Source organism: Cricetulus griseus, chromosome 5 (genome assembly GCF_003668045.3).
Source record: "Cricetulus griseus strain 17A/GY chromosome 5, alternate assembly CriGri-PICRH-1.0, whole genome shotgun sequence".
Lineage (NCBI taxonomy): Eukaryota > Metazoa > Chordata > Mammalia > Rodentia > Cricetidae > Cricetulus > Cricetulus griseus.
Window position 1 is genome coordinate 127,121,443 of NC_048598.1, and position 26,404 is coordinate 127,147,846.

Genomic DNA, 26,404 nt, shown 5'->3' on the forward strand with positions numbered 1-26,404 from the left:
CCGAGACACTCCGGCTCTGCCAGGGACTGCGCTGCTGCAACAAAGGACTTCCGCTGCCGCACAGCCGCGCCTGCCGCACCGCACTGAGCCGGCCCCGCTTACGCGGCGACTCCGGGTCTGCCCACCAGTTCGCCGCGGCGTCCGCCAGCCTTCCCCTCCCTCTCGCCCGCCCACCCACTCCGCCGCTGGCGGCTAGGGGCACCCGCGGTCGCCTGTTGGTTGCAACAAGTTTCTGCGTCGGGGCCGAGGAGGCTGGCACTGCCCGCAGCGACGCGGGCGCCCGGGCGGCGGCTTGAGCAGTACTCTTCGCCCCTCTCCCCCGGGTCTCCTCGGCCCCCCTCCTGTTTGCACAGCTGGACGCCACTGGGATCCTCCCGACTCCCCCGGGAGGGCTGCTGGATGCTGCTGCTCGCCCTCTGCCCAGTTATCAGATCCCCTGCCCCGCAGGGCCCCGCAGTTGGACCCGCCCCCGCGCTCCACCCTGGACGCTCTGGGGGCGCTGACACTCTCGTCCCGTCCCGCCTGAAGCTGGTCCGCTCCGGGGCGCCCGTTCCCTGCGGGCCCCCCACCCCCCTCACCGCCCCAACCCCTCCTCGCGCGGGCCCGACGGCCTCTGGCCTGAGTCACTTCCCCCGCCATGCCCCGCCCGGCCCGCCTCTTTCCCTGGCTCCCGCCGCGCGCGGTCGCCTGCCCCGCGCCCTCACCCCGCTCCCGCCCCACACGCGGGCGCATCATCCTTTCCCGTCCCCACCCAGGGCCCACCGAGGGGGCACCCGTGCTTTTTTTTTTTTTTTTTTTTTTTTTGCACACGCCGGGGGGGAAAGTCCCCGGGTCACGCGGAGGCGTGTGGGGGAGCCTGTGACGCTCAGGCTCGTCCCCACACTTCCGCCTCAAGTCACGACGGGGGGACCGCGGCGGAGGCGCCCGAAGCGCCGGCCGACCCCCCGCCCGGCCACTCCGCCAGGCGCGCACGTACGCACGCAACGCACGCACGCATGCATGCACCCCAGCCCGGCAGGGTGCCGCCGGCTCCCCCAGCAGCCGGGTCGGTCACGTGGGCCCGGCGCGGGAAGCCGCGCGAGAGCAGCCCGCCGGGTGCGTGAGCGGGCGCTGCCGCGTGCTGTGCGCAGCGCGGGAGCCCGCCCCTCCCGCAAGGAGAAGCCCGCCCGCCCGCCGCCGCCGCGGCGGAGTCTGGGTAAGCAACGCGGCCCTGCCCCCGTGGGCTGCTCCGGGCTCAGTCCCTCCCGCCGCGAGCCGCCCGGGTGGCGGCTGCAGCTGCACCGGTCGCGGGACAGATGCAAGTAGCCGGGGGAGAGGGGTGTTTCTGGTCCGTTGGAGATGTCAGTCAGGGTCCTGGAGGAAATTAGCAACGGCGGGCAAGTGCGGGCGCGCGGCGCCTGCAGCCGCCCTTGGCTGTGGGCCTCCGGGGCCTAACGCAGGCGGCGGGATGGCGCGCGCGCGGGCGCCGTACAGCCTTGGAGCCCATCCCCGCTGCGGGCCGGGCCCCGACCGGGCGCAGAAGTCTCAATCCGTCCGTGGCTGCTAGCTCCAGGCGACCGTGCCAGGCCCACGGCTCTAGCTAGAGGGCGGGTGTCCTGATCGGGCTGCGCAGCCATCACTGTCCCCTCCCCCATCTCCAGTTTGTGAGTACCTAGTTTCTAAGGCAGGTAGCCCCCCCCCCGACCCTAATAGTTCACCCCCCACCCCCGCACGGATTTTATCGTAGCTAAGTGGGTTTTCTTTTTGAAGTCTGCCCCCATCTTATCACCCATCTCCCTAGCACTCATTTGGAGAAATCAAGCCGTTATCAGTTGCTTAGGAAACGCACAGCTGTACCTGGAACCTGATAGTGTTGTGTTTTATATATTAGCTTCCCCCCCCCCCGTATCCCTCTGAGGGATTAAAGTTGGCGTTCTAACTCTGGATACTGGAGCAAGTCCTTTAAAAGCTGCAGAGCTGTTGATTGGCAGCATTAAAGTACATCTTGGAGTCTGGGTTTTCAGAACTGGAAAGAACCTTAAGTAAAATCGAGTTCATCCCTCTCATTTCACAGAAGACACCGGACCTAGCATAGTGTTTATCAAGATTCTGCACCTTTCATAGCTACACGTTAGGGCTGCAGACACTTTTTGCCATTGAACTTGCCGTTGTGCCGGAACGGCATTGCCAGTTCTTCCTGCTTCGGGCAGTGTATCCACCAGAAGTGATTATGCTTGGCTTGCAGGACTTGTCAGGTTGATTAAGAAGTTAAGCCTGGCCATTGTGATGGCTCTAGAGTGTAGTAGGTGTGGCACTGTTTCTGGGTGAGTTGTGCATAGTGTATTTTGAAGCCCAAACCAATTCAGCCTTATACTCACAGGGATAGGCATTGACATTGTATATTTTGGTTTTTGAGACTGGCATATAGTCCAGGCTAGTGTAGGGTTGTTGCTCGATCTTACATCAGGTTCCTGGGTGCAGAAACTGACTACAAGTGTATGCCACGGTGTCTGGCCACTGTTTCCTTTTAGCAACCTAGGTATGAGTTAAGAGTAAGCAGTGTGATCCACTGCTTACATGAAATAGTTTAGATGGCTGGGATGCAATTAGTAAGCAGTGAAACATCAGGGGGTGGTCATCAAGAAGAGCCCCCTACACACACACACACACTCGACGTTTGTGCTCAGTACTATAGTGTCTTTATTAGCTGTAAGAGTTTCCACTCAGGTTCTTGTCAATGTTTGTTTAGTTTTATGTGCTAACTATTGCCAGCTGTTTTCATAGGTGAATTCCCTAAAATGTGGTAGTGTCTCCGAGTTACAAATAAGTTTTAAACCTGCAGAAGTGCACCAGAGAGATATGCCTGACTAGTGACAGTCATTTGCAGAGGAATGTAAACCTAGATCACTTATCTTCCAAGTCTAGTCAGTGCTCTTTTGAATTATATCTTGCTCCCACTTCAAGCCGGGAAGGGGATGAGAGAATCGCCTGTGGCTGATTTATTGGCGCCTGTGGTTGCCCAGAGAGGCCAAGCAGGACTTTCAGCTGCCCTCTATGCCTTACAGAGTGGAGCTATGTGCTTCCACCCTATCTCCTGAGGGGAATGCAAAGGAGCCAGGCTGTCTAGCTGGGGAGGAGGGGCCCAAGTGGCTTGGCAGTAAAATATCCTGACCATGGCTGTGCTGCTGGGAAGCCTTGCATAGTGCTCTCCCCCCAACCCCCACTGGCCCACAGTGACTTATTCCTTGCTAGCTGTAGGTGGTGTTTGACCAATTTGTCCATTTTTGTAGTAACAGCTAGACAAGAGTTAGAGGGCTGTAGGATTGTAGATTCCCCTTAGAAAAGCAGTTCAGGTGTTCTTATCTTGATGAATTGTAAAGTAGCTCTACACCACTTCCTGTGCCCCTTTTCTGCTCGTTTATTTCACAGAGCATGTGAACCTGAGTCCTTTGAGAGAAGGCTGAAAAGAGAAAGCTGCTCCAGTTGATAGTTACTGGTGTCGGCTATGGACTCCGATCCTTTGAACTCTAAACCATCTGGTAGTTTGGTTCCTCAATCAATTGTCTTTCCTCTAGGCTGGCCAGATGGTTTGTCAGATAAGGGCTCTTACTGTACTTGTAGACACCGAGGTTTGGTTCCCAGCACCCATGTGGTGGCTCTAGTTCCAGGGGCTATGATGCCTTCTAGTTTCCACAGGCTCCCGCCCGCATCTGGTGCACCTGAATTCATGCAAGTACGCACATAAAATATGTTTGCTGGGATTGGTGTATATAAAAAGGTGATGTGCATCCTTTTAATCCCAGCACTTGGAAGATAGAGGCAGGTGGATCTCTGTGAGTTGGAGGTCATCCTGGTCTATATAGTGAGTGCCAGGATAGTCAGAGCTACAAAATAGGCCCTGTCTCACACCCCCCCCCCCCCGCACCCAAATGGAGGAAAAAGTATTTAAAGCTAATGTGAGGTTTGATTGCTAGTTGATTTTATTTATCCTTGGGGCTCAGACCTGTCATCTTGTGAATGCCAGTCAAGGCCTCTACTGCTGAGCTATATCATATCCAAAACCCTTTGTTAGGCTTCTGTTTTCGTTTTATTAAGCCTTTTTCCTCTCTCAAAAAGAAGTGGTTAATCCGGGCAGTGGTGGCACACGCCTTTAATCCCAGCACTCTAGAGGCAGAGGCAGGCAGACCTTTGTGAGCTCAAGGCCAGCCTGGTCTACAGATTGACCAGCCAAGCAGAGAAACCCTGTCTTGAGAAAAAAACAAAACCCTTATTTAGGAAAAACATTTTTATATTAAGTTTTTAAAAATTTTCTAGTTCATTGTTTTCCTAGTTACAGATCAAACCGATGTTTTATTTTGAAACACCAGGCTTTTTAGGCAGAGGATCTTATCAGCCTATGCGGGCCCATGTGGGTAGTGTGTTCATGGAGTTGTAATTCTGTGACAGGAAATGCTGATATAGTTAACGTACAGAGGCCGTAGTCTCTCTTGCCCACTGTATTCTAGGTCTGTTCTAGTTTCGTCTTTTTTACTTCCCCTGTTCTTTGAGTCCCTTCTTTTGTTCTGTTGGAATGGGATCTTTATAATGAATCAAGAATTATGCCCTTTTTTTTTTCCTGTATTAAGATTTTTATTTCCAAGGTCTGTTGGCTTGTTGCTTTATCAGGCACTCACACACACCATGGTGTTAAGAGATCAAAATGCGGCTGTCTGCCCACAGCAGGAGCCCCAAACTGTCCTCTTGAAGGTTTCTAGAATGTAACTGCCCTTCTGTGTCTTCCTCTGTCTCCTTCTCTAACATTCTCTGCAAATTTTTGTAAGTAGTTATGTAGGTTTTATGGCCGAATTTTATCTGGGACTGTATTTTCAGATCAGTAGTTCTGTGTCATCTTTAGACACTATGGAAATAAATTTAAAGGCATATGAGAATAAATGCTTCCTTTTCCTAGATGCTTTTCAACAGAACATTTGGAAATAGTGTGGCCTTTCCTTATCTCTAACCATCCTACTGTTGATTAGTTTGTATCATTTCTGTTTCTTTTCCTTGGGTGTATATGTCTGGGTGTGTGCATGTGAGGTCAAACATAGATGTTGGCTGTCTTCCTCAGTTTCTTCTCCTTATTTTTTTGAGGCAGTATCTCACTGAAATTGAAGCTCACTGACTCATCTAAGCCAGTGAGCTCCAGGGATTTGCCTGTCTACACTAGAGCACTAGCAGTCCAGCTGTATCACTACAGGAAGTTAGTGATATAAAAGATAATATAATAAGATATATTAGATAATATAAAAGAAATATTTTATTATTTTAATTATGTGTGTGTGAGGGGGTTGTGCATGTGAGTACAGTGCCCTTGAGTAGAAGAAGGTGTGAGGTCCCCTGGATCTGGCATTACAGACAGTTTTAAGCTCTGTGGTGGGTGCTGGGAATCAAAAACTTGAGTCCTTTGGAAGAACAGTACTCTTAACTTCTAGGCCATCTCCCCAGGCCTTACAAGACACTTATTTTTATTTATTTATTTATTTTGTTTTTTCCAGGCAGGGTTTCTCTGAAGGTTTGAAGACTGTCCTGGAACTCTCTTTGAAGACCAGGCTGGCCTCAAACTCACAGAGATCCTCCTGCCTCTGCTTCCCGAGTGCTGGAATTAAAGGCATGTGCCACCAATGTCTGGCTTAATTTTTTTTTTTTTTTTTTGAGACAGGGTTTCTTCTCTGTATTACATTTTTAATTTTTTAAAAAAGCTTTTTAAATGTTTAGGTGTTTTGCCTACACATACATATGTGTACCACGAGTGTGATTGGTGCCTATTGAGGCCAGAAGACAGTGTTAAGTCCTCTGGAACTGGAGTAACGATGGTTGTGAGAGACAGTGTGGGTGCTGGGAACTGGACTCATGTCCTATGAGAGGAACAAATGCTCCTAACCACTAAGCCATCTTTCTAGCCCCAGCAACGCACACCCCTCCCCTCCCCACACACACACATTGGGGTGCACTTTGTAGCACCAGTCAGTTGAAGAAAGAAGGCACTCCAAGATGAAATTTTAAGGCCTATGTGGTATCAGGAAGGTCCAGCCTCTGATGGACTGAACCTGAACAGCCATACAAAGGTGTATTTATTGATTGTTGCACAAAGTATTTCCTCATGCCAAGGTCCCTAATCTCATTTACATGTCTTACTGAAGGAGAGCATCTCATGCCCCCGTGACTTTATGTATGGTTTTCAATACCCAATAATACAAGAGCCTCAGGTGTGCCTGAGGTGTCTTGTGACCAAAGTCAATGGATGGCTGCAATCCCCCTTCAGCAAAACCATTCTCCAAACATGGAAAACAATGTTTCCACAAGGAGTCTTCAAGGTCAAAGTACTTGTAAAAAAAAAAAAAAAAGGAAAGAAAGAAAAAAAAAAAAAACAGCTGTTCATTGTAATATTAACCCCAGATACAGTGACTCTGCTAAATCCCCCCCCCCCCAACACACATGCACACTTTAAATAAGGGCCCTGGGGATCTGAACCCAGGTCCTCATGTTTGAGTGTCAGACACTTTACTGACTGAGCTGTTTCCTCAAGTCCCCTGCTTGTTTTCTTTTTGAGATAAGTTTTCCTAAACTAAGATCTCAGACTTCCGTATTCTAGAGATACAGGTGTGCACAGCATGTCTAACTTCCTTAACTAAGTTTTTAGAAGTTAAAACAACAACAAATTTATGTAGTTTAAACCAATGTGGAATTATTGAAATATAGAAAGTAAATTGGGTTTTGTAGTTTGTAAAGTAGCAAGTGCATATTAGAATGTAAATGCTCTTTTAAGTTTCTTTAGCTTCTTGTTCTTCTAAAGCAGAGGTTATTAACTAAGGTGCCTGTTAGAATCTCCTGGGAAGTTTCTTCAAAGGAGAGAGAGAGAATGCGTGGGAGTGTTTAATGGCTCAGCAGGTGAAAGCATTTGCCAGACAAACCAGATGGCCTGAGTTTGGTCCTTAGAACTCCCATGGAAGGAAAGAAATGATTTTATAAAAATGATTTTAATTCTGACATCTACATGTATGCTGTAGCCTGTATGGGTTTGTACTCACACAGAGATTATATACTTAAATATTTTTAAATTTATGTGTATGGGTGTTTAGCCTGCATGAAAGTCTGTACCATGTGTATGTAATGCCAATGGAGGCCAGAAGAAGGCATTGGATCCCATTGGACTGGAGTTAGGGGCATTGTTAGCTGCCATATAAGTGTTGGAAATCAAGCCTGGCTGAGCCATCTCTCCAATAATAATAGTTTTAATTATTTGTTTTAAAAACTGTGTTAGTGGTTTGAGGACAGCTCTTTGGAGTTAGTTCTACCACGTTGTGGGACATGGGGATTGGACACAAGTCATTAGGTCTGTGCACAAAAGCCTCTGTCTACTGAGCAGTCTTGAACGAAATGAAATAAGAGTCGTAGAGCTCAACCCCAACAATTCTTGGAGTTGTTCTGTGGTGGGACTTCAGCATAGCCTCTTCTGTGTAGTCAAGTGACGGATGCACTGTCCCATCCTGTACATTGTTTCATTCCTGCTGGGAACAATGAGGTGCTTATGACTGAGGCAGGCAAGAGAATACAGAGTTCAAGGTCAGCCTGGGCTCCATAGTAAATTCCAGGTCAGTCTAGGCTATAGTGAGATCCTGTCTCACAAATAAAACCAGATGAGTTCATTCATTTCTTAGCTAATCAAATGTTACACATCCACAATCATCGAAAATTACCATTTTACAGTTGCCAAGTTTCAATCAGTGTAGAATGCCTTCTATCTTGTAGCGCTAGAGATATTTTTTTAACCTATGTATTTATAGCCATGAGTAAGTCGCTCAAGAAAGCTTGACATCCCTCTGCCAACTTTCCTGTCTTTAGTGATAATTGATTATAAAGTCTGTTAAAGACTCTACAGCCTGAGAGAACGAAGAGCCGAGTAGTCTAGGTCCTTCTGCCACTGCCAAGCTGAGAGTACAATCCAACTAAAGAAATTTTTCTAAATGAAGATAGTGAATATCATGCTAACTGAATTATAATCTAAATGATACTTAGTTTGAACTAGTCTGGAACTAAGTTACTACATTCTAGAAAGTAAAGAAGGCTTTATAGTCTCATAACTATCGGTACTAAGCCTGTTTAATAAATATTACTTTGAGGGGGTGTGGGGGTAATGCTTGGATGGGGGGAGGATTGGGGTGAATATGATAAAAATATTTTGTATGCATGTGTGAAATTTCCAAAGAATAAAATATTTAAAATATAATTGTTAGTAAAATTTTTTAAATGAACCACTTTTTGCTTTTCAAAATAAATAATGAAGGGTAAGTTATTTTTCTACAAACTATTTTACATCTTTTTTTTTCTCCAAAAATCTTGGTTTGGTTTGGTTTGGTTTTTGGGGTTTTTGTTTGTTTGTTTGTTTTTCGAGACAGGGTTTCTCTGTGGCTTTGGAGGCTGTCCTGGAACTCACTCTGTAGACCAGGCTGGTCTTGAACTCACAGAGATCCGTCTGCCTCTGCCTCCCCGAGTGCTGGGATTAAACGCATGTGCCACCAATGCCCAGCTTGTTTTTGTTTTTTTTAAAGATAGGCCCAAGCCAGTCAGCCTTGAATTAACTATGTAGCCTTGGGTAACATTGAATTTGCATCCTTCTTCCTGCTTCAGCTTCACAAATCTTGGGACTACAAGTGTGTACTGTCTCATGTCTGTCTGTCTTTCAGGTTTTGAAAAAATTCTTTTGTTTGTTTTTTCTTTTTTTTTGAGACAGGGCTTCTATGTATAGTTCTGGCTGCCTGGAACTTGATTAGTAGACCAGGCTGGCCTTGAAGTCACAGAGATTCACCTACCTCTGCCACCATCGTGCTAGGATTAAAGGCGTGTGCCTTCACCCAGCTTAAATTTAAATTTTTTTTTATTTATTTATGTATGTGGTGCTTTGCCTGCATCTATGTCTTGGCACGGTGTGTGTGACTGTGAAGATTGAATTAGCAGAAGGTTTAGCAGTGGATGTTTCTGTTTTTATGGCTTTGGTGGCACAGTGGCTGGCTAAAACTGGGGCAACTCTATTGCTTGAAGAAAAAAGGGGGGCCAGAACAGAACATGTAGGTAGGTGGAAGGTGAGGGGGGATGTCCAAGAAATGGTATGTTGGAGTGATGTGAATCTTGTCACCTCGGAACTAGACATTTTCACAGCATCCTCCAAACAGCACACCTAAGGCCAAAACATGCCTTTCAATTGCTGCCCACAGTCAGGGTAGACCTTGGGAGTGTTAAGTTCAACCAAATTAATTGCTAAAATAAAAACATCACTGTTTGGAGGAGTATTACTGAAGGTAGAGCCTCTTGTATTAAACATAGTTTATTTAATATGTATGAGTGCTTTGCATATATGTGTGTGTACCTTGTGCATACCTGGTGCGAATGGAGTCCAGGGGAGGGTGTTTGACCCCTTAGAACTGGAGCTAGAAAAGATAGAGTTGCCATTTGGGTGCTGGGAACTGAATCCACGTCTTTTTCGAGACAGAGTTTCTCTGTGTAGCTTTGGAGCCTATCCTGGCACTCGCTTTGGAGACCAGGCTGGCCTCGAACTCACAGAGATCTGCCTGCCTCTGCCTCCCGAGTGCTGGGATTGAAGGAATGTGCCACCAACGCCCGGCGAATCCAAGTCTTTCATGAGAGCATTAAGCACTGTAGCCACTGAGCCATCTCTCCAGTCCTTAATCATAGTTTTTAGGCTACATGACTAGGTGTGTGTGTGTGTGGGGGTGTGTGCAGCCGTCACCCTAATCAATGAAGATTGACCCACCAATGACACAAAAGTTAGCAGAGCAAAGATGTAAAATAAGGTTGTAAGCAAATAGGAAGACTTTGAAGCCCAGAAAAGACTTCAAAAAAAAAAAAAAAAAGAAAAGAAAAAGAAAAAAGGACATCATGGCCTAGGTAGGGCATGGCTGTCAGGTTGAGGGTTCAGCACCTTCCTGAGAAATTTTGGCAAAGGAACCCAAAGATTGAAGAGAGGTAACATGCTTGGAGAAAAGTAGGTCAAGAGTTTAAAATTTTTTTCAAATCTGAAAATAAAAAATCTGGAATCTCAGGGAGTAGGTTTAACCAATTAGAAAAGACAGGCATTGGTGATTTTGAAGACAGGTTAATGGAAACTAAAGTAGAAATTCTTATATATGAAAGTTCCTTATACAGTTTAATCCTCTATTAATATTCCAGGGCCCCTTTCCCTTTCCATATGGACCGACTTCACTGTGAGTTAGATGCTCAGCCCCTCCAGCTAACTCCCAGGTTAATCTGGGCCTGTCTTCCTTCCACCCAGAACTCTTCTTAGATCTTCGGCTTCCTCAGTGCCCACCCTCTCTTTGGTGACCTCTACTCTTTAATCAGAACGTTGGCCTTGGCCACCTGTGCACACTTGTGGGAGGTCACACACTCTCCTGGTCACTATGCCACCTCCTCTCCCAAGGGTCTTGCCTCTTCCTCACCTCCTTTGCCTCCCCTCTGTTCTGGTGTTTGCCTGTTCTGGTTTGTTTGTTTTTTTTTGTTTGGTTGGTTTTTTGAGACATGGTTTCTCTGGGTAACAGCCCTGGCTGGCCTGGAACTAGCTCTGTAGACCAGGCTGGCCTTGAACTCCAGAGATCATCCTGCCATGCCTCCCAAGTGCTGGGATTAAAGGCATGCGCCACCACTGGGCCTCTGTTTTATTGTATCTTCTGTTTTCCAAGGATTCATACTTTATTTTCATGAACCTAGGAGCTCTCTTGCATGTTAGACAGGTTCTGTACCACCATTTAGAACCCTTTTTAATTTTTTTTTTTTTTTTTTTTTGACACAAGGAAGGTCTAAGTTTCTTGAGTTGGCCTTAAGCTTATGTTCTATCCCAGGCAAGCCTTCAATTTGTGACTTACAGACCCTGGCATCCAGTAGCTCTGGTGACAGCATGCCATGCCACCAGGCCTAACTCATACTTAGCTTTTTCAGGCTTTTTTTTTTTTTTTTTCTCTCCTCAATTTGGTTTCACTGTATAGTTCCATACACATTTAGAAACTTCAGTCTTGTCTGTTCAGAGGCCTCCTCCCTCTTTGGCCCTGCTTCTCCACTCATCACCAGATGTTTCTACTTCCTTTTCCTGGAGTAGACACTGAATTCACGGTGTAAGAAACCTCTACTAAGCCAGTTCCTGTGGCTAGTTCTGCTGTTGTACCTCTCTATGAACACTGAGAACATGGCGGTTACTCTGGAAATGTTTTCTGAGGAAATAAATGACATCGTCTAGTAACCCAGCCTGGCGTTCTGAAACTCACCTTTAACTCAAAGCCTGTGGTTGACTGCATCCGGTCTGCTGCCAAGTCATGTCAGCTCTAAGTCTAGTAGATCTCTTGTGTTCTCTATCCCACGGCCATTACGTGGTTCCTAGTTGGCTCCTTGGCTGACAGACTTGGTGATGGTACTATCTAGTCCAGTGGTTCTCAACCTTCTTAATGCTGTGACCCTTTAATACAGTTCCTAACCCTGTGGTGACCCCCACCCATAAAATTATTTTCATTTCTGTAATTTTGCTACTGTTATGAATTATAATGTAAATATCTGTGTTTTCCATAGATATTTTCATAACGGTATGATGACTTTTTAAGTGAGATGACTCAGCAGTAACGATGCTTATTGACAAGCATGACAGGTTCCTGAGTTTGAACCCCTGGGCCTACATGGTGGAATTAAAGAACCATGACACTCTGCAAGCTGTCGTCTTAGTTCCACATGTGTACTATGGCATGCGTATACCCAAATCACACACACTAAATGCATGTTAAAATTTTTCTTATAGTTTGTTTAGTATTTGTATATGTGTGCGCACAGTGGGTACATGGCATCTTTAGGTGTGGAGGCCAGAAGCTGTTGTTAAGGCATTTTGCAGGACGTCTGGCTTGTTATGTCAGTGCTGGGATCTGAAATCCCCCCAGTATCCACAGGATAGCTTAAAACCAACTGTAACTCCAGATCCAGAGAATGCAGCGCTTTCTTCTGGCCTTTTTGGCAGAAGAAGTGATGCACAGGTATACATGCAGGCAAAGCTCACAAACATATAAAATAATTCTAAGAGATACAGTGAGAGATTGCTTGTACTGCTCTTGCAGAGGACCCAAGTTCGAGTCTTAGCACCCACATGAGTGACTCCCAGCCACCTGTAACACAGCTCCCAGAGGATCCAACACCTCCAAGAGCACCTGCACTCATGTCCAATATCCACACACAGACACATAGACACATAATTCGAAATAAATAATAACCTCTTTTTAAAGTAACGTATGAATATAGAGTTAAAAGACTCTAGTTGTGAGGTTCCTGACATGTAATTATTTGTGGAAAGTAACACTTGTAATCAATACTGTCCTTGGGTCAGGGATATAGTCCTGCACAGGGAGAATGTGATGATGCAAAGAGAATCAAAAGCACTCAATTCAGGATGGTGCTTACCTTTGGAGGCAAGGTAGGTAGGGGGAGAAATGAGGGACATGCCAAGGGTTTCTGTCGTGTGTGTGTGATTATTTCCTGTTTGTTTTGTTCTTGTTGTTCTTTGTACTACTTGCCTACCCAAAATGTTTATAGTTTTAAGTTAAGCTAGTATAGTCGCCTGCTAGCCTGTCACCCCTATTCTGTAGTTCTTTCCCCAGAACTGTTCAGGAGTGAAAAGCCTATTGATTTGGCTGAACCTTTCCAGTGATGTATACATGAACAGGAATTATATTTATGTAAAACTTTCTCCCATTTTTAAAAGTAAAATAATGATTCGGTTCCTTTTACTGAATCATTATTTTACTACTTTATGTAGTTTTCTTTATGTAGTTTTATACCCATGTCTTTTCTAATAAATATATCTCAGAGATTATATATATATATATATATATATATATATATATATATATATATGTTGTTGGTGGTGGTTTTTCAAGACAGGGTTTCCTCTGTGTAGCTTTGGAGCCTATCCTGGCACTCACTTTGGAGACCAGGCTTGGCCTCGAACTCACAGAGATCCACCTGCCTCTGCCTCCTGAGTGCTGGGATTTAAGGAATGTGCCACCAACGCCTGGCTTATTTTTTAAAGATTGTATTTATTATGTATACAACATTCTGCTTCCATGTATATCTGCACACCAGAAGAGGGCACCAGATCTCCTAACAGATGGTTGTGAGCCACCATATTGTTGCTGGGAATTGAACTCAGGACCTCTGGAAGAACAGTCAGTGCTCTTAACCTCTGAACCGTCTCTCCAGCCCTATAGGTTATATTGTATCACTATACTATATAGTTTTTAATAAAAGCGGTTCTTTTGTCAGCAATAGTATTATTGCCATTATGCTATATTTTGGACTTTATTTGCTTCTGTTGTATACCATCTGCTTAACCAGCAGGAAATCCAAGTTTCTCCCTAATTCCTCTTTGGAAATATTTGTGGAGCTTCCCATGGAGGTTTTTATCTGCAGTTTTTCTCTGTGCTCTTCTAGTTTGTGAGTCATGGTCCCTTTTAAGGAATGAATATGAGGAGCGCAGATTTGGGCTTCTGAGCTTGGGTTTGAATCCCCTGCTTGTTCCTCTTGCTGGCAGTGTGCTTGTGGGTGCTTGCTCATTCAGTCCTTAATCTGTAAAGGGAATTTAGGATTCCTTTGCTTGTGAAGTTCTATTAAGAATTGAATGGGTTAAAGTGCCTAACACACGGAAAGTGCTGTAAAGTATTAGCTGTTTTTCCATTCTTAGTGTTATTGATTCCTCACCTGTCTGCTGTTCATGCTGCTGCCAGTCTGCTGATAGATAATCCTGCCCTCTGCCACCGACCTCTGTAGGCCTCGGACTGTCTGGCTATGGAAGGAGCCTCATTCTCATTTTCAGAACTGGCTCTTCCAAAGGATGTTCTCCCAGCCCCCAGTGACACCCATTGAACTGCAGCTGCCTTCTTACAGCTCCAGGGCTGTTGGCATAGCTAAGGCGGAGATGGTGGTGAAATATAGCCTCCCACCTGTCTGAAACTAACTTTGCTGTGTCCTTGCTCACAGTCACATAGTCTGTCTTGGCCAGAACTGGCTTGCATATCCTCATTCAGGAGTTTTCCCTTGAGGCTCATTTATCATATCTCCATTTTTCTTACCATGGAGAATCTGCATGTGTGTGTGTGTCCAAGTCTAGCTGAGATGAGGCCAGGCTGAGGTTCTTTCTCATGCGCTCCCAGGCCCCATGTAAACTGGGGTATGGGTAAGTCCCACAGACATTTATGACAGTGTCTCCTGAGTGCCAGAGGATCTGCAAAGAAAAGAGTTCTAGTCCAGGGAGGATGCCCATCAGGCTAGAGAGATAGCTTAGGCTCACAACCAGGGAGGATGCCCTGTTACTCCCACTTACAACTAACATTCGAATAGCAGTTTCTATTACAACTCAATTTCCACTTGTTATCTCCTCTAATTCTGAGCCACACATCAGTATCTCATTTTCATCTCTCCAGTGAAGAAACGTCATTAGAAACATGATCATGCCGGGTGTTGGTGGCGCACGCCTTTAACCCCAGGACTCAGGCAGAGGCAGAGGCAGGCAGATCTCTGTGAGTTCAAGACCAGCCTGGTCTACAAGAGCTAGTTCCAGGACAGCCTCCAAAGCCACAGAGAAACCCTGTCTCGAACCCCCCCCCAAAAAAAAAAAAAAAGAAAAGAAAGAAAAGGAACATGATCAAGCTGGGCAGTGGTGGCGCACACCTTTAATCCCAGCAGCAATTGAGAGGCAGAGGTAGGCAATCAGGTCTCTGTGAATTCCAGGACAGCCAGGGCTGTTACACAGGACACCCTGTCTCGAAAAACCAAAAGAAAAAGATGTTCACAAGATGGGGGAAGAACTCATTAGTAAAGTGTTTACCTGGTGTAGATGAGGTCCTGAGATCCCAAAGCCATGAGGAAAGTAGGGTGGGGCTTGCCTAGCATGTGCAAGGCCCTAGATTTGATTAAATACACTTCTTTATATATGTATGTGTATATATATACATATTTGTGTATAAACACATCTGTACTTCTAATACATATTTATGTTGTTTTTTTCTCAGAGCCACAATGGATACTGCTAGCCATAGCCTTGTCCTTCTGCAGCAGCTGAACATGCAACGAGAATTTGGTTTTCTGTGTGATTGCACAGTTGCTATTGGAGATGTTTACTTCAAAGCCCACAGAGCAGTACTTGCTGCTTTTTCCAACTATTTCAAGATGATATTTATTCACCAAACAAGGTAAGAATGTGCTCTTGTAAATGGGAATAATTTCTAATATGGTGATACATATGTCTTACTATAATCTCATTTAAGGGATTGTTATGGGGTTACCCTAATACAAATTTTTAATTATAATAACTTTTGTATAACTAAAATTGATTAAGGCTTAGCCCAGCAGGTGTGGTACATATTTTTAATCTTACTGCTTGGGAGAGAGAGGCAAGTGGATCTCTGAGTTTGAGGCTAACTTGTCTATGTAGTGAGTTCCAGTCCAGCAAAGGCCACCTAGTGAGATCCTATTTTGAAAAAATATCACCAGCAAAAAAGGCTTAACCAGTACCCAAACATCAATCCTATAATGTAAACTCTACTGTTGTCCAAGTCTTAGAGAAAAGGCAACTGAGCCTGTACTGTTGAATGGCCTGTCCAGGAGTAAACAGCTGATCAGTTGGGCTCTGATGTAGCTCTGCCTGAAGCTAAGCATCTGTTTGTAAGTGCCAGGCTATTGATTTCTAGTGTAGCAACATTTCAGTGTGACATCCCGTATCACCAGTCGAAGACTGTTTGCTTTCACATGCTACTGTTTTGTTGTTTTTAATTCTTTTGCATTATTTTAGAATTTAGGTAACATGGCAATTCAAATTCTTAGCTCTGGGAAAAGATTAATTTTAGTCTAGCTTTAGTTCGTTCTAGAACATTTCCTGCAGACCCCAGGACAGGAGTTCCCAGAATGGCCAGGCAGAAGTTGGGCCCAAGGCAGGGGCCAAAGCTCTCCTCTCTGCCCTGAGTGGGGTCGGGAGTAGCCCAGCGATCTCAGCAGACTCAAGGTGGCTTGGTCCTCCTCCGGGCCAAGTCAATGTGCCTGCAGACCCCAGGACAGGAGTTCCCAGTGTTGAACATTTCCTTATTTATTTATGTATTTGTTTATTTATAAATTTTTAGATAGGGTCTTACTAAGTTGTCCAGGCTGACCTTGAACTCACAATTTTTTAATTGTTCAGTCATTTAAATATTTCCTAAGTGTGAATGTTAAGAGATTTAGCTAGACCATAGTAACTTTTCTGTCTTCAAGAGATCTAAAGTTTGATAGAGAATTAAATGTAAAGCAACTAATTGACCTCACTAGTGTTAGTCACTTTTCACCGTTGTGACAAAATGCTTAAGAAAACAAGGATTTGTTTTGGCTGCATTCTCAGGTTTTAGTCCCCTGTGGTTAGCTGTGTTCCTTTTAAGACTAGGAAGGCACAGGGCATGACAGAAAAGCTGCCTACTTCATGGTAGGCCGGAAGAAAGCAGGAGCAGTACAGACAGATCAGGGACAAGGGAAATAGGTATGTTCTTAGTGCCTCTTCTTCCACCTTGGCCCCATCTCCTAGTTTCTACCACCTGCCAGTAATGCCATCACACTGTGACTCAATTTATAGAGTCCTCATGACTCTGTCACTTTCTCAAAGCCCATAAGCTGGCCACCAATTTTGTGGCACATGAGCCTTTAGAGGACAGTTCATGTTTACACCCTAACAATCAGCTTTCTTGTCTGTTAAATGCCAGAATAATATACTTTCCTTTTGGGTATTGAAAGATTAAGTGGATTAGTAAAGTTAAATGCTTAGAACAGCCTGGAGTGGTGGTTCACGCCTTTAATCCCAGCACTGGGGAGGCAGAGGCAGGCAGATCTCCCAGTTTGAGGCCATCCTGGTCTATAGAACGAGCTCCAGGACAGCAGGGCTACAGAGAGAAACCCTGTCTGGGGGTGGGGGAGATGCTTAGGAATAGAGCTTTGCTGTTATTAATGTGATATCTAATGTCAGAATGTATTCAAAGTAAAGAGTTCTAGCAGGCCTGCTTTGAGACATTTGGAACAGACTTGACAAATGTGAAAAACCAAAGTCCTTCAGGTATTGCAGAGAAATAAGGAGTGGAAATGGCATGGATCAAGGTTAGGTAGCTAATGCTTGTAATCCCAGCACCTTAGATACAGAGACAGGAGGATCACTTTGAGTTTGAGACTAGACTGAACTATGTTGCAAGTGTCAGGTCTGGGCTACATAGTAAGACACTGTCTCAAAAAAACCAAAATGAAACAAAAGTGATATAAACTCATTTACTGGTATGAAGCAGATATACGGTCACCCAGACAGCAAAGTAGATGAGGGGCTAGAATGTGTCATGGTACAAAGATGGGGTGGGAATGCTAGCCAGGTAATGCAAGTCTTTTCTGCTAGAGGAGTTTCTCTCTCTCTCTCTCTTTTTTTTTAAGATTTTATTTATTTATTATGTATACAACATTCTGCCTCCACATATGCCTGCAGCCAGAAGAGGGCACCAGATCTCATTACGAGATAGTTGTGAGATAGTTGCTGGGAATTGAACTCAGGACCTCTGGAAGAGCAGCCAGTGCTCTTAACCTTTGAGCCACCTCACCAACCCAGGAGTTTGTCTCTTATGTGACACTGTAGATTACATTCACCACATAACAAATGCTATCTCCCCCTGAGCCTCTGACCTGTGTCTTGTGAGTTTAGAAACTGTGTGCTTCTCATGCTGTCCAAACATATGCTTTGTGAAAGGTGAGGCCAGCCCTGCTAAACTCCAGGTAGCAGAATTCTGAACTTAACACCCCAAAAAATGCTTGTCACACAACATGGCAGTGAATAGACAGCACAGAGCAAAGCGAAAAACCAAAGAGAGGAAGTAGGGATCCTGAGATACCCAGACTAGAGAAAGTGGATTGCATTATGCTGAATTCCAGTGCATTCTGACTCAGAATAAACGTCTGCCAGGGAAACTGAGTCCATCGATACTGTTGACTGTTTCTTCACACACATCCTTTTCCTTTGCCTATTTCTACTCTCATTTTACAGACCTTCACTTTGGTACTCTATCTAGTAACCAAATTGAGTTTGAAATTACTATAATGCTTTTCAAAATTATACCTGTGATTTAAGGATTTAGAAGCCAAATAAACTGAATTTTGAATGTCAATAATTTCATTAGATTTCTTTTAAAATGTGAATATTTTGGCTTGGTTTGGTTTTGGTTGTTTGTCTTTTTTTATTGTCATTGTTTATGTGTATGATTATTTTGCCTGCATGTTGTCAGCTGCGTGTATGGGTGCCGGAAACTGAAGGAAGCTCCTCTGCCAGAGCAGTCAATGTGCTTACCACTGAGCTATCTCTCCAGCACCCTGGCTTAACATTCTGAGTTAGGGACTCATTATAACTAACAATTGTAAATCACCCAACTTAATGGCAATAATTATATTCACAGTGTTATACCTGCAACTATCACTATGTTTCCAAAACCCTTTCATCATCCTAAACAGAAACATTGTACCTCTTAGGCAGTAATTTTCTATTCTCCTTCAGCCACCTATAACTACCCCTTATCTAACTGTAGGTTTTCCCCCACCCCATATGTCTCTGTCCCTGTCCCTTGTATATGGATGTTTGGCCTGCATGTATGTCTGTCTGTGTTCCACTTGCATGCCCAATGCCCACTAAGCCACAAGAGGGCATTGGGTTCCCTGGAACTGGAGTTATAGACAATCGTGAGCCACATGTGGGTACTGGGGATAAAACAAGGTCTTCTGGAAGAACAACAAGTGGTGTTTTGTTTTGTTTTTTGTTTTGTTGTTTAACCACTGAGCCATTTCTCCAGCCCAGTTCTGTCTCTTTAAATGTGTTTGTTTTAGATATTTCTCTTGTTTTGTTTTGTTTTGTTTTGTTTTTTAGGCAGGGCTTCTTTATGTATCCCTTGCTGTAGGTGAGCGCTGGGATTGAAGGCATGTGCCACCATGCCCAGCTTTGTTTTAACTATTTTATGGACGTGGTACCATACAAGTTTTAGACTTTTTTGTCTGGCTTTTTTATTTACCATGTTTTCAAGAGTTCAACCTTGTTATAACACACACCAGAACCTCATTTTTTTTAATGGCAGAATAACATACCCTTGTATTTACAGCGTCATTTTGTTTATCCATTCTTTCTTCTTTTTTGAGACAAGGTCTGTCTAGTAGCCTTGGCTGTTCTGGAATTCTCTGCTTAAATCAGGCCAGCCTCAAATTGAAAGAGAGTCACCTGCCTCTGCCTCTGCCTCCCAGGTGCTGGGATTAAAGGTTGCACCACTACACTCGGCGCTATTCATCTTTGGATGGGTATTTAGTTGTTTTCAGCTTTTAGCTACTGTAAACAATGCTGCACCAAACACCAGCAAGTAGGTATCCTTTTGAGTTTCTGTGTTTAGTTCCTTTTGTTATGTGTTTTATATAAAAGCAGAGCACCTATTAAAGTCTCCAGTTTTTCCGTCCTCTGTCACTTAGAATAGATGACACCGCTTAGGAGTCACTTAGTGTCGAACTATCTGAATATCTTTTTCCTGGCGCTAGGCAGTAGATTGGGTTTGTGGATGGACCATAAAAGCAGTTACAATCAGATTTTTTGCTATTGTATTTCATCAAGGCAGATTGCCAGATTTAAACCTCTTAGGAAGAATTTGTTTTAACCTAAGATTGCTAGAAACCAAAAGGCCAAACAGGTGTGTTTCATTTTGTGTGGGTTTGTTTTTGTTTTAACAGTGAATGCATAAAAATACAGCCAACTGACATCCAGCCCGATATATTCAGCTACTTGTTGCATATTATGTACACAGGAAAAGGGCCAAAACAGATTGTGGATCATAGTCGTTTGGAGGAAGGGATCCGATTTCTCCATGCTGACTACCTTTCCCACATTGCAACTGAAATGAATCAAGTGTTCTCACCAGAGACTGTGCAGACCTCAAATCTCTATGGTATTCAGATTTCAACAACCCAGAAAGCAGCTGTCAAACAAGGGCTGGAGTTCAAAGAAACTCCTCCCAGTAACAGTGGAAACCGAGCTGCTGTCCAGGGTGACCACCCCCAGTTGCAGCTCTCTCTTGCAATTGGGCTAGATGATGGAAGTGCTGAACAGCAGAGGGCCCATCCTGCTGCCCAGGCTGTGGAGGAGCACCAGAAGCCCCCAGTGTCCATCAAACAGGAGCGATGTGATCCAGAGACTGTGATCTCCCAAGGCCACTCCTCATCCTCTTCCGAAGTGACTGGTCCCTCTTTTACAGAGAACAGTATCAAAGTCCACTTATGCCATTACTGCGGGGAGCGTTTCGAGTCCCGCAGTAACCTGAGACAGCACCTGCATACCCATGTGTCTGGATCTCTCCCGTTTGGTGTTCCTGCGTCCATTTTGGAAAGTAATGACCTTGGTGAAGTTCATCCACTTGGTGACAGCAGTGAGGCTCTTGAATGCAGGAGGCTTAGCTCCTTCATTGTCAAGGAGAATGAGCAGCAGCCAGCGCCGCCTGAGCACTCTAGCCGAGGTCCTGCAGAGCCTTTACAGATCAGTCAAGTATCTTTGATCTCCAAAGACACAGAGCCAGTAGAATTAAACTGTAATTTTTCTTTTTCAAGAAAAAGAAAAATCAGTTGTACCATCTGTGGCCATAAATTTCTTCGAAAGAGCCAGTTACTGGAACACATGTATACACATAAAGGTAAATCTTACAGATACAACAGATGCCAAAGGTTTGGAAATTCATTGGCCCAGAGGTTTCAGCAGTATTGTGACAGCTGGTCCGATGTCCCCCTGAAAAGTTCTCGCTTGTCACAAGAACATTTAGACTTGCCTTGTGCCTTAGAGTCAGAGCTCACACAAGGAAGTGTGGACACCATCCTTGTCGAGTAGTAGCTTCTCCTTTAGAATTTTTATACCAGTCTTGGAAAAGATTCATGCACCATTTTTTAATTCATAAATTATTTACTTCCTCATGGTCTGTTGACTTAAAATAATTTGTCCCTCGTTTTGAGGTTGTGCATACCAGTTCTTATTATAAGACATGGCTATTAAATGTAACTTTCAAATTATCCTATGAGCTTTTTTTATAAATTAAATCATAATTTGAAAAACAGAAGTTAATGTAGAAACTTTAGAGTGACTGATTATTTATAAAATCTTTGTTATTCCAGGTTGCAGAATCAGTAGAATATGAAACAGATGAGATCTACTTTAAAGAATATTTTAGAGACTAGGAATGAAGCTCACTTGTCAGGGGCTTGCCTAGCATGTGTGAGGTCCTAGGGTCAGTCTCCAGCGCACACATACACTTCTAAACTGTCCCTATTGTCTTATGTTTCATGTGAATTATGTCCTCATGAAAGTGATTTTTAAATATTTTCTGCCATATAAGAAATCAGTAGTTATTTTTAATGTATAACTATAGATTATAATGTATAAAAAGTTTGTTTTAAGACATGGCTATACCAAATCATGAGTAGTTTTAACTGTCTACTTCCTAGCACCCCAGTTTCTCTCTCTCTTTTTTGTTTTGTTTTGTTTTGTTTTGTTTTTCGAGACAGGTTTTTCTGTGTAGTTTTGTAGACCAGGCTGGCCTCGAACTCACAAAGATCTGCTTGCCTTTGCCTCCTGAGTGCTGAGATTAAAGGTGTGTGGCACCACCGCCCAGCTTCACCCCAGTCTCTCAACATGGCCTCTTATTTACTTAACATCAAGTATACCTCGTTTTTAATAAAATTTTCCAGCTAGAAAAAAGGACTGGAGAAGCCAGTGATAGAGAAGTCTTGAACAGAGAAGCCAGTTCATTCACATAACTAAGCACAGAGGCAGGTCTGTAAAGTAACTCTGGGCCAGGCAACCACATCTAGTGTGTCCTTAGACACCAAGGGACAGATTTTTATAGCAAAAGGTTTACCCAAGTTTAGAGAGAAAAATAATAAGATACAAATCATCTCTCGCCAGGCGTTGGTGGCACACGCCTTTAATCCCAGCACTCAGGAGGCAGAGGCAGGTGGATCTCTGTGAATTCGAGTCCAGCCTGGTCTCCAAAGTGAGTGCCAGGATAAGCTCCAAAGCTATACAGAGAAACCCTGTCTTGAAAAACAAAAAACAAAACAAAACAAAACAAAAAACAAATCATCTTTCTACCTTAATATGGCAGAATTTTCTAGGCTGTCTGGGTTGATGGTAGTTTTCTAAAAATCACTGTTTAAGGTAATTTTGTAGTAGCATGGCTTTCACTTCTTCTGTTGGTAAAACCAATGAAGTAGATACACTCAGTGTTCCAGACCTATTTAAAACCCACTCTGGCAGCTCTCCTTTTGTGGATATACTTAACTTCCCTTTTGTAGTGGTGATGCTTAGAAATCTAAAACCCCAGGAAAATTGAAGTTGATGGACTAAATGAATGATTTTCTGTACCTAAAAAATAGCCCACCAAATTTCATTGTTTTTGAAGTGTTTAAATGTGAAGCTCTGTACTCAAGGATAAGAAGGCAAGAAAGACTGCAGAACAGCCCCATCTCCTTCCCCTATCCTATTGAAGTCTAAAGCTTCACAGGTATTTAAAAAGCATCTAAGATGGTCCTGACACCCCATCCCCACCCCCTAGTTTGGAAACAAGAGTCCTGCTTTGTTACCCAGGTTGGTTTTAAACTCTTGGGCATAAGCAGTTTTCTGCTTCAGCTTCCCGAGTAGCCAGAACTGTGGCCACGTGCTAACTCACAGATATTTGTATACATCTAATAAATGTAATGCTTAGAATTTAGGCACATGCAATGTCTGAGCTGTCCCCAGCCCCAGTAGAACACCTCTGAAGACATTTCTTAGAGGTCCTACCACCTCTGTCTGTGGGGAGCCTAGAGTAAGCCAGCTAATTCTGAAACAAGTTTTCTGGGTAAACTGTGAGTTCAGGTGAATAACAAAGTAGTAGTTTCAGAGACAATGTTGCCTGCCTCTAGTCTCAGAACTCATGAGGCTGATCTCTTGTGAGTTCAAGGCCAGCCTGGTTTATAGTGTGAGTTCTAGGCCAGTTAGAGCTACATAGTGAGACCATGTCTCAAACAAACAAAAACCACACAGGCATACAACACACTAAGCCAAAGTAGCAGTTGCATTGTTTTTAGATTTTTTGAGACCATCTTCCTCCCCTGCTTCTTGAGTGCTGGGATTATGGGCTGTACCACCAGTCAGGCTTCAGAGTGGTAACTTTTGAAGGCCAGGTGAAGAACCCCATTGGGTACTGTCTCAAGGCAGTTGAATTTCTGATTTAAGAATTAGACTCTGGGGTCAAGACCCATGTGTTCAGAGCAAACTCTAGCTAGTGGTAGGATCGATTGATTGTATGGGGGTTGTTTAAACAAGTATGCTGCTGGGGGGGGTCACAATTATATAAAAAGTTAAAAGTAACTTTTTTGTATTTTTGAGATACAGAGTCATGTTTAGCCCAGGCTGGCCCCAAACACACTACATAGCTGAGGATGGCGTTAAACTTCCGATCTGCCTGCTCCACATCCAAGCACTGGCATTATAGGTGTGCCCCCCTCCCCATGCCCAGCTCTCCCTAGCCTCCTAGCCTTCTCAGGTATGAAAGAACCTAACAATTCTCATTTAAAACTTTTCAACTTTTCTGTAATCTTTCCTGCTTACACACAAGGAGCCCATATATAGCTAAAGGGTGAGAATAGAGATTTGCTTTCAGTGTAGGTGAGTGGGTCCAGCAGCCCGAGACAATCTGGAGAGGTGCCGAAAGACTTGTCTACAGCTAATGGCGATGCTAGACACTGTCTGTTTAAAGTGGAACTATATGTAATAAGCGTTAGTGAACATATATTCGTAAATAAAACGGGACCATACCTAGAGTCTGGTATGGCTCAGTGAGTAAAGTGATTGCAGCTCACAAACTTGAACCTGAGGTGGGAGGTATGGCGCCTGGTGCTGGTAGGGGAGCAGAGACAGGAAGATAGCAGGTGTTCTCTAGTCAACCCCTCAGAATGAAGCTCCAGGTTCAGTGAGAGTTTTGTCTTAAAAATTGAGGTAGAAAAGTGACTGGGGAAGACATGTGTTATCAATCAGACTCTGATCTCAACACATGCCCACATGGGTGCCCACACCCATACACATGCATTACCCCTCCATACAGAATAAGTGAAACTTTTGAGCTGTAAGAAAACATTAGTTCACCCGGTTCGTGTCGTTATTAAAATTCTTTAGTGCTAAGAACTTCACTTGATTCCTCTTATTTATAAAGCTCCTTTCAATACCAAACCAAAAAGACAAAATGTCGGGGCTTGCCCATCTGTAACTCCAGCTGTCGGTAGACTGAGGCAGGATTATAAATTCAGGACTATCCTGGAGCTACATGGCAAGATCCAGACTCGAGAAGAAAAAAAATTAATTTTTCTCAGTCTGTAATAACATTGTTTTTGGAAGTGGAGAAATAATAGTTTCATTTAATGGAAAAAGTTTCCCAAAGCTTTACAGAGGCATGTCATAAGCCTTATGGGACCTGCTGTTACTTTTTTTTTTTTTTTTTTTTTTTTTTTCGAGACAGGGTTTCTCTGTGTAGCTTTGGAGCCTATCCTGGCTGGCCTCGAACTCACAGAGATCCGCCTGCCTCCAGAGTGCTGGGATTAAAGGTGTGCGCCACCAACGTCCAGCCTGGTTTTTTTGTTTGTTTGTTTGTTTTGTTTTTTGTTTTTAAAGATTTATTTATCTTTATGTCATGTTTTGCGTTTGGGTGTTTTGTGTTTCTGTGCACAGCATGCAAGCAGTGCCCGTGGAAGCCAGGAAAGGGCACCAGATCTCTGGAACTCGTGGGTGTGGGAACTGAACCCAGGTCCTCCTGTAGTGCAGCAAGTGCCCTTAAGCACTGAGTCATCTCTCCAGCCTGTTTTTTTTTTTTGGGGGGGGGGGTGAGGTATCACTATATGGCCCATGCTGGCCTGGAACTTGAACAGTCCCTCATCACCCTCCTAAGTGCTGGGATGGCAGACATGCACTATCATGTCCACAGCCTGGATAGTTTTGGTTTTAGTTTTTAAGGACATGATTCTTCATTAGAAACACAAAGAGTCTTCATATTTTAAGTTTTTCCAGAAAAAAAAAAACTTTACTTTTTGCCACATCTGCAAAATGGAGCTTTGTCTCTGTCTTAAGCAGTGTGGTTTGTGTAATGGTTGCCAAGTTGAACCAGGAGTTGCCAGATGTACTTTGTTGCCCAATGTCGCCCTCTTGTGTTGAGGGAGGTAGTCTGCTGGGTAACATTTTGAAGGCATGGTGGGAAAAAGGCCCAGTTTTACCAACCACCCCTGTATCAGGCAGACACTAAATAAATCTTCTCTGCTTGGGTCAGCTTTAAATCTTCCCTTCTTTCCGGATCCTACTTAGTGGTGTGTTCTGGAGAAAAGTAGAGGCTGTCTCAGCATTTGTTCTTAGGAGAGGCCAGGAAATGCAATCTGCCTTAAAGCCAATGTTGTGGTTTAATAGATAACCTTGAGATGGTTACTTCTCCCACTGACCTCCCAGGGAAGGTGGGTGACAGCAGCCCCTACAGGGGTGCTGGGAGGCTGCCTACTAAAATTGTGTTAGTGTACTCAAGAAAACCAACCTAGGAGGAAACTTCCATAGCTAGCCCTCTTCAGTGTTCCATCCTGTAGATTCTAGAACATGTTTGAAGCAGTCATGCATTACTTAATAGACAACTAACTGAGAAAACTAGTTTTTACAAAAATACTCTGGAAATAGCAGTGTTATTTGAATTCTTACTCTACTGTATTATTTCTACCCTCTGGCAAGGAAAGGGGGATTTAGTATTATTGGAAATGAAATAGACCGATTTCAGCATTAATGAAATTTCCCCCAAAATTATTTTCATATAAGAAAAGAAACAAGGAAAATGGAAAAACAAAAGTCTCACCGTTTCTTGGATGAAGATAATCTACATAGTAGGTGGAGAAAAGAAGTGGAAAGAGGACAATCGCAGGAACTTATCAGTGTCCTTCTGAGGTAAAGCTGAAGAAATGTTCATGGAACACCAAAGGAAACACTGGCAGTCACGAGGGGAGAACAATGAAAGAGCGGACAGTTTCTGAAGCCTGTTTGTCAGGCAGGTTCTTCATATTGAAACTCGGATTCCTGACCAATACTTGATAGGTATTTTTGTGGTAACTGTGCTAAAAGTAGGTCATGTGGACAACTTTTACAATGTAACTTGTGCGTTTTTGTGTGCTTAAACTAAATATGTCTGTGACATTTCATTATAAGAAATTGTTAAATTCCTAGGAGTGAACCCTGTAAATGCTTCTATGCTGAACCACATTTGTGTAATTGGTCTTTCTTTTTAAT

The 26,404-nt window shown here is 44.0% G+C and overlaps 1 protein-coding gene across 4 annotated transcripts; it reads left to right on the forward strand.

Moving 5' to 3' along the window:
* The first annotated feature begins 1,052 nt into the window (after positions 1–1,052).
* Zbtb25 (zinc finger and BTB domain containing 25) lies at positions 1,053–26,377 on the forward strand. 4 transcript variants are annotated; one of them, XM_027418299.2, is made up of 4 exons: positions 1,054–1,195; positions 15,069–15,248; positions 19,807–20,759; positions 25,940–26,377. In XM_027418299.2, the coding sequence occupies exons 2-4, from the start codon at positions 15,076–15,078 to the stop codon at positions 26,062–26,064; spliced, it is 1,251 nt and encodes a 416-aa protein (XP_027274100.1). In that variant the 5' UTR covers positions 1,054–1,195; positions 15,069–15,075; the 3' UTR covers positions 26,065–26,377. The 4 variants fall into 4 exon arrangements, with proteins under 4 accessions (XP_027274097.1, XP_027274100.1, XP_027274099.1 ...); XM_027418296.2 differs by lacking the exon at positions 25,940–26,377 and having other exon boundaries at positions 1,053–1,195; positions 19,807–23,658; XM_027418298.2 differs by lacking the exons at positions 1,054–1,195; positions 25,940–26,377 and adding an exon at positions 1,200–1,297 and having other exon boundaries at positions 19,807–24,595.
* Positions 26,378–26,404: the final 27 nt, after the last annotated feature.

Bases quoted from the DNA above. Each gene is read 5' to 3' on its own strand.
- Zbtb25 (XM_027418296.2), top strand. From the start codon at position 15,076: ATGGATACTGCTAGCCATAGCCTTGTCCTTCTGCAGCAGCTGAACATG. The intron at 15,249-19,806 runs GTAAGAATGTGC...TTGTTTTAACAG, and splicing joins ATATTTATTCACCAAACAAG to TGAATGCATAAAAATACAGC.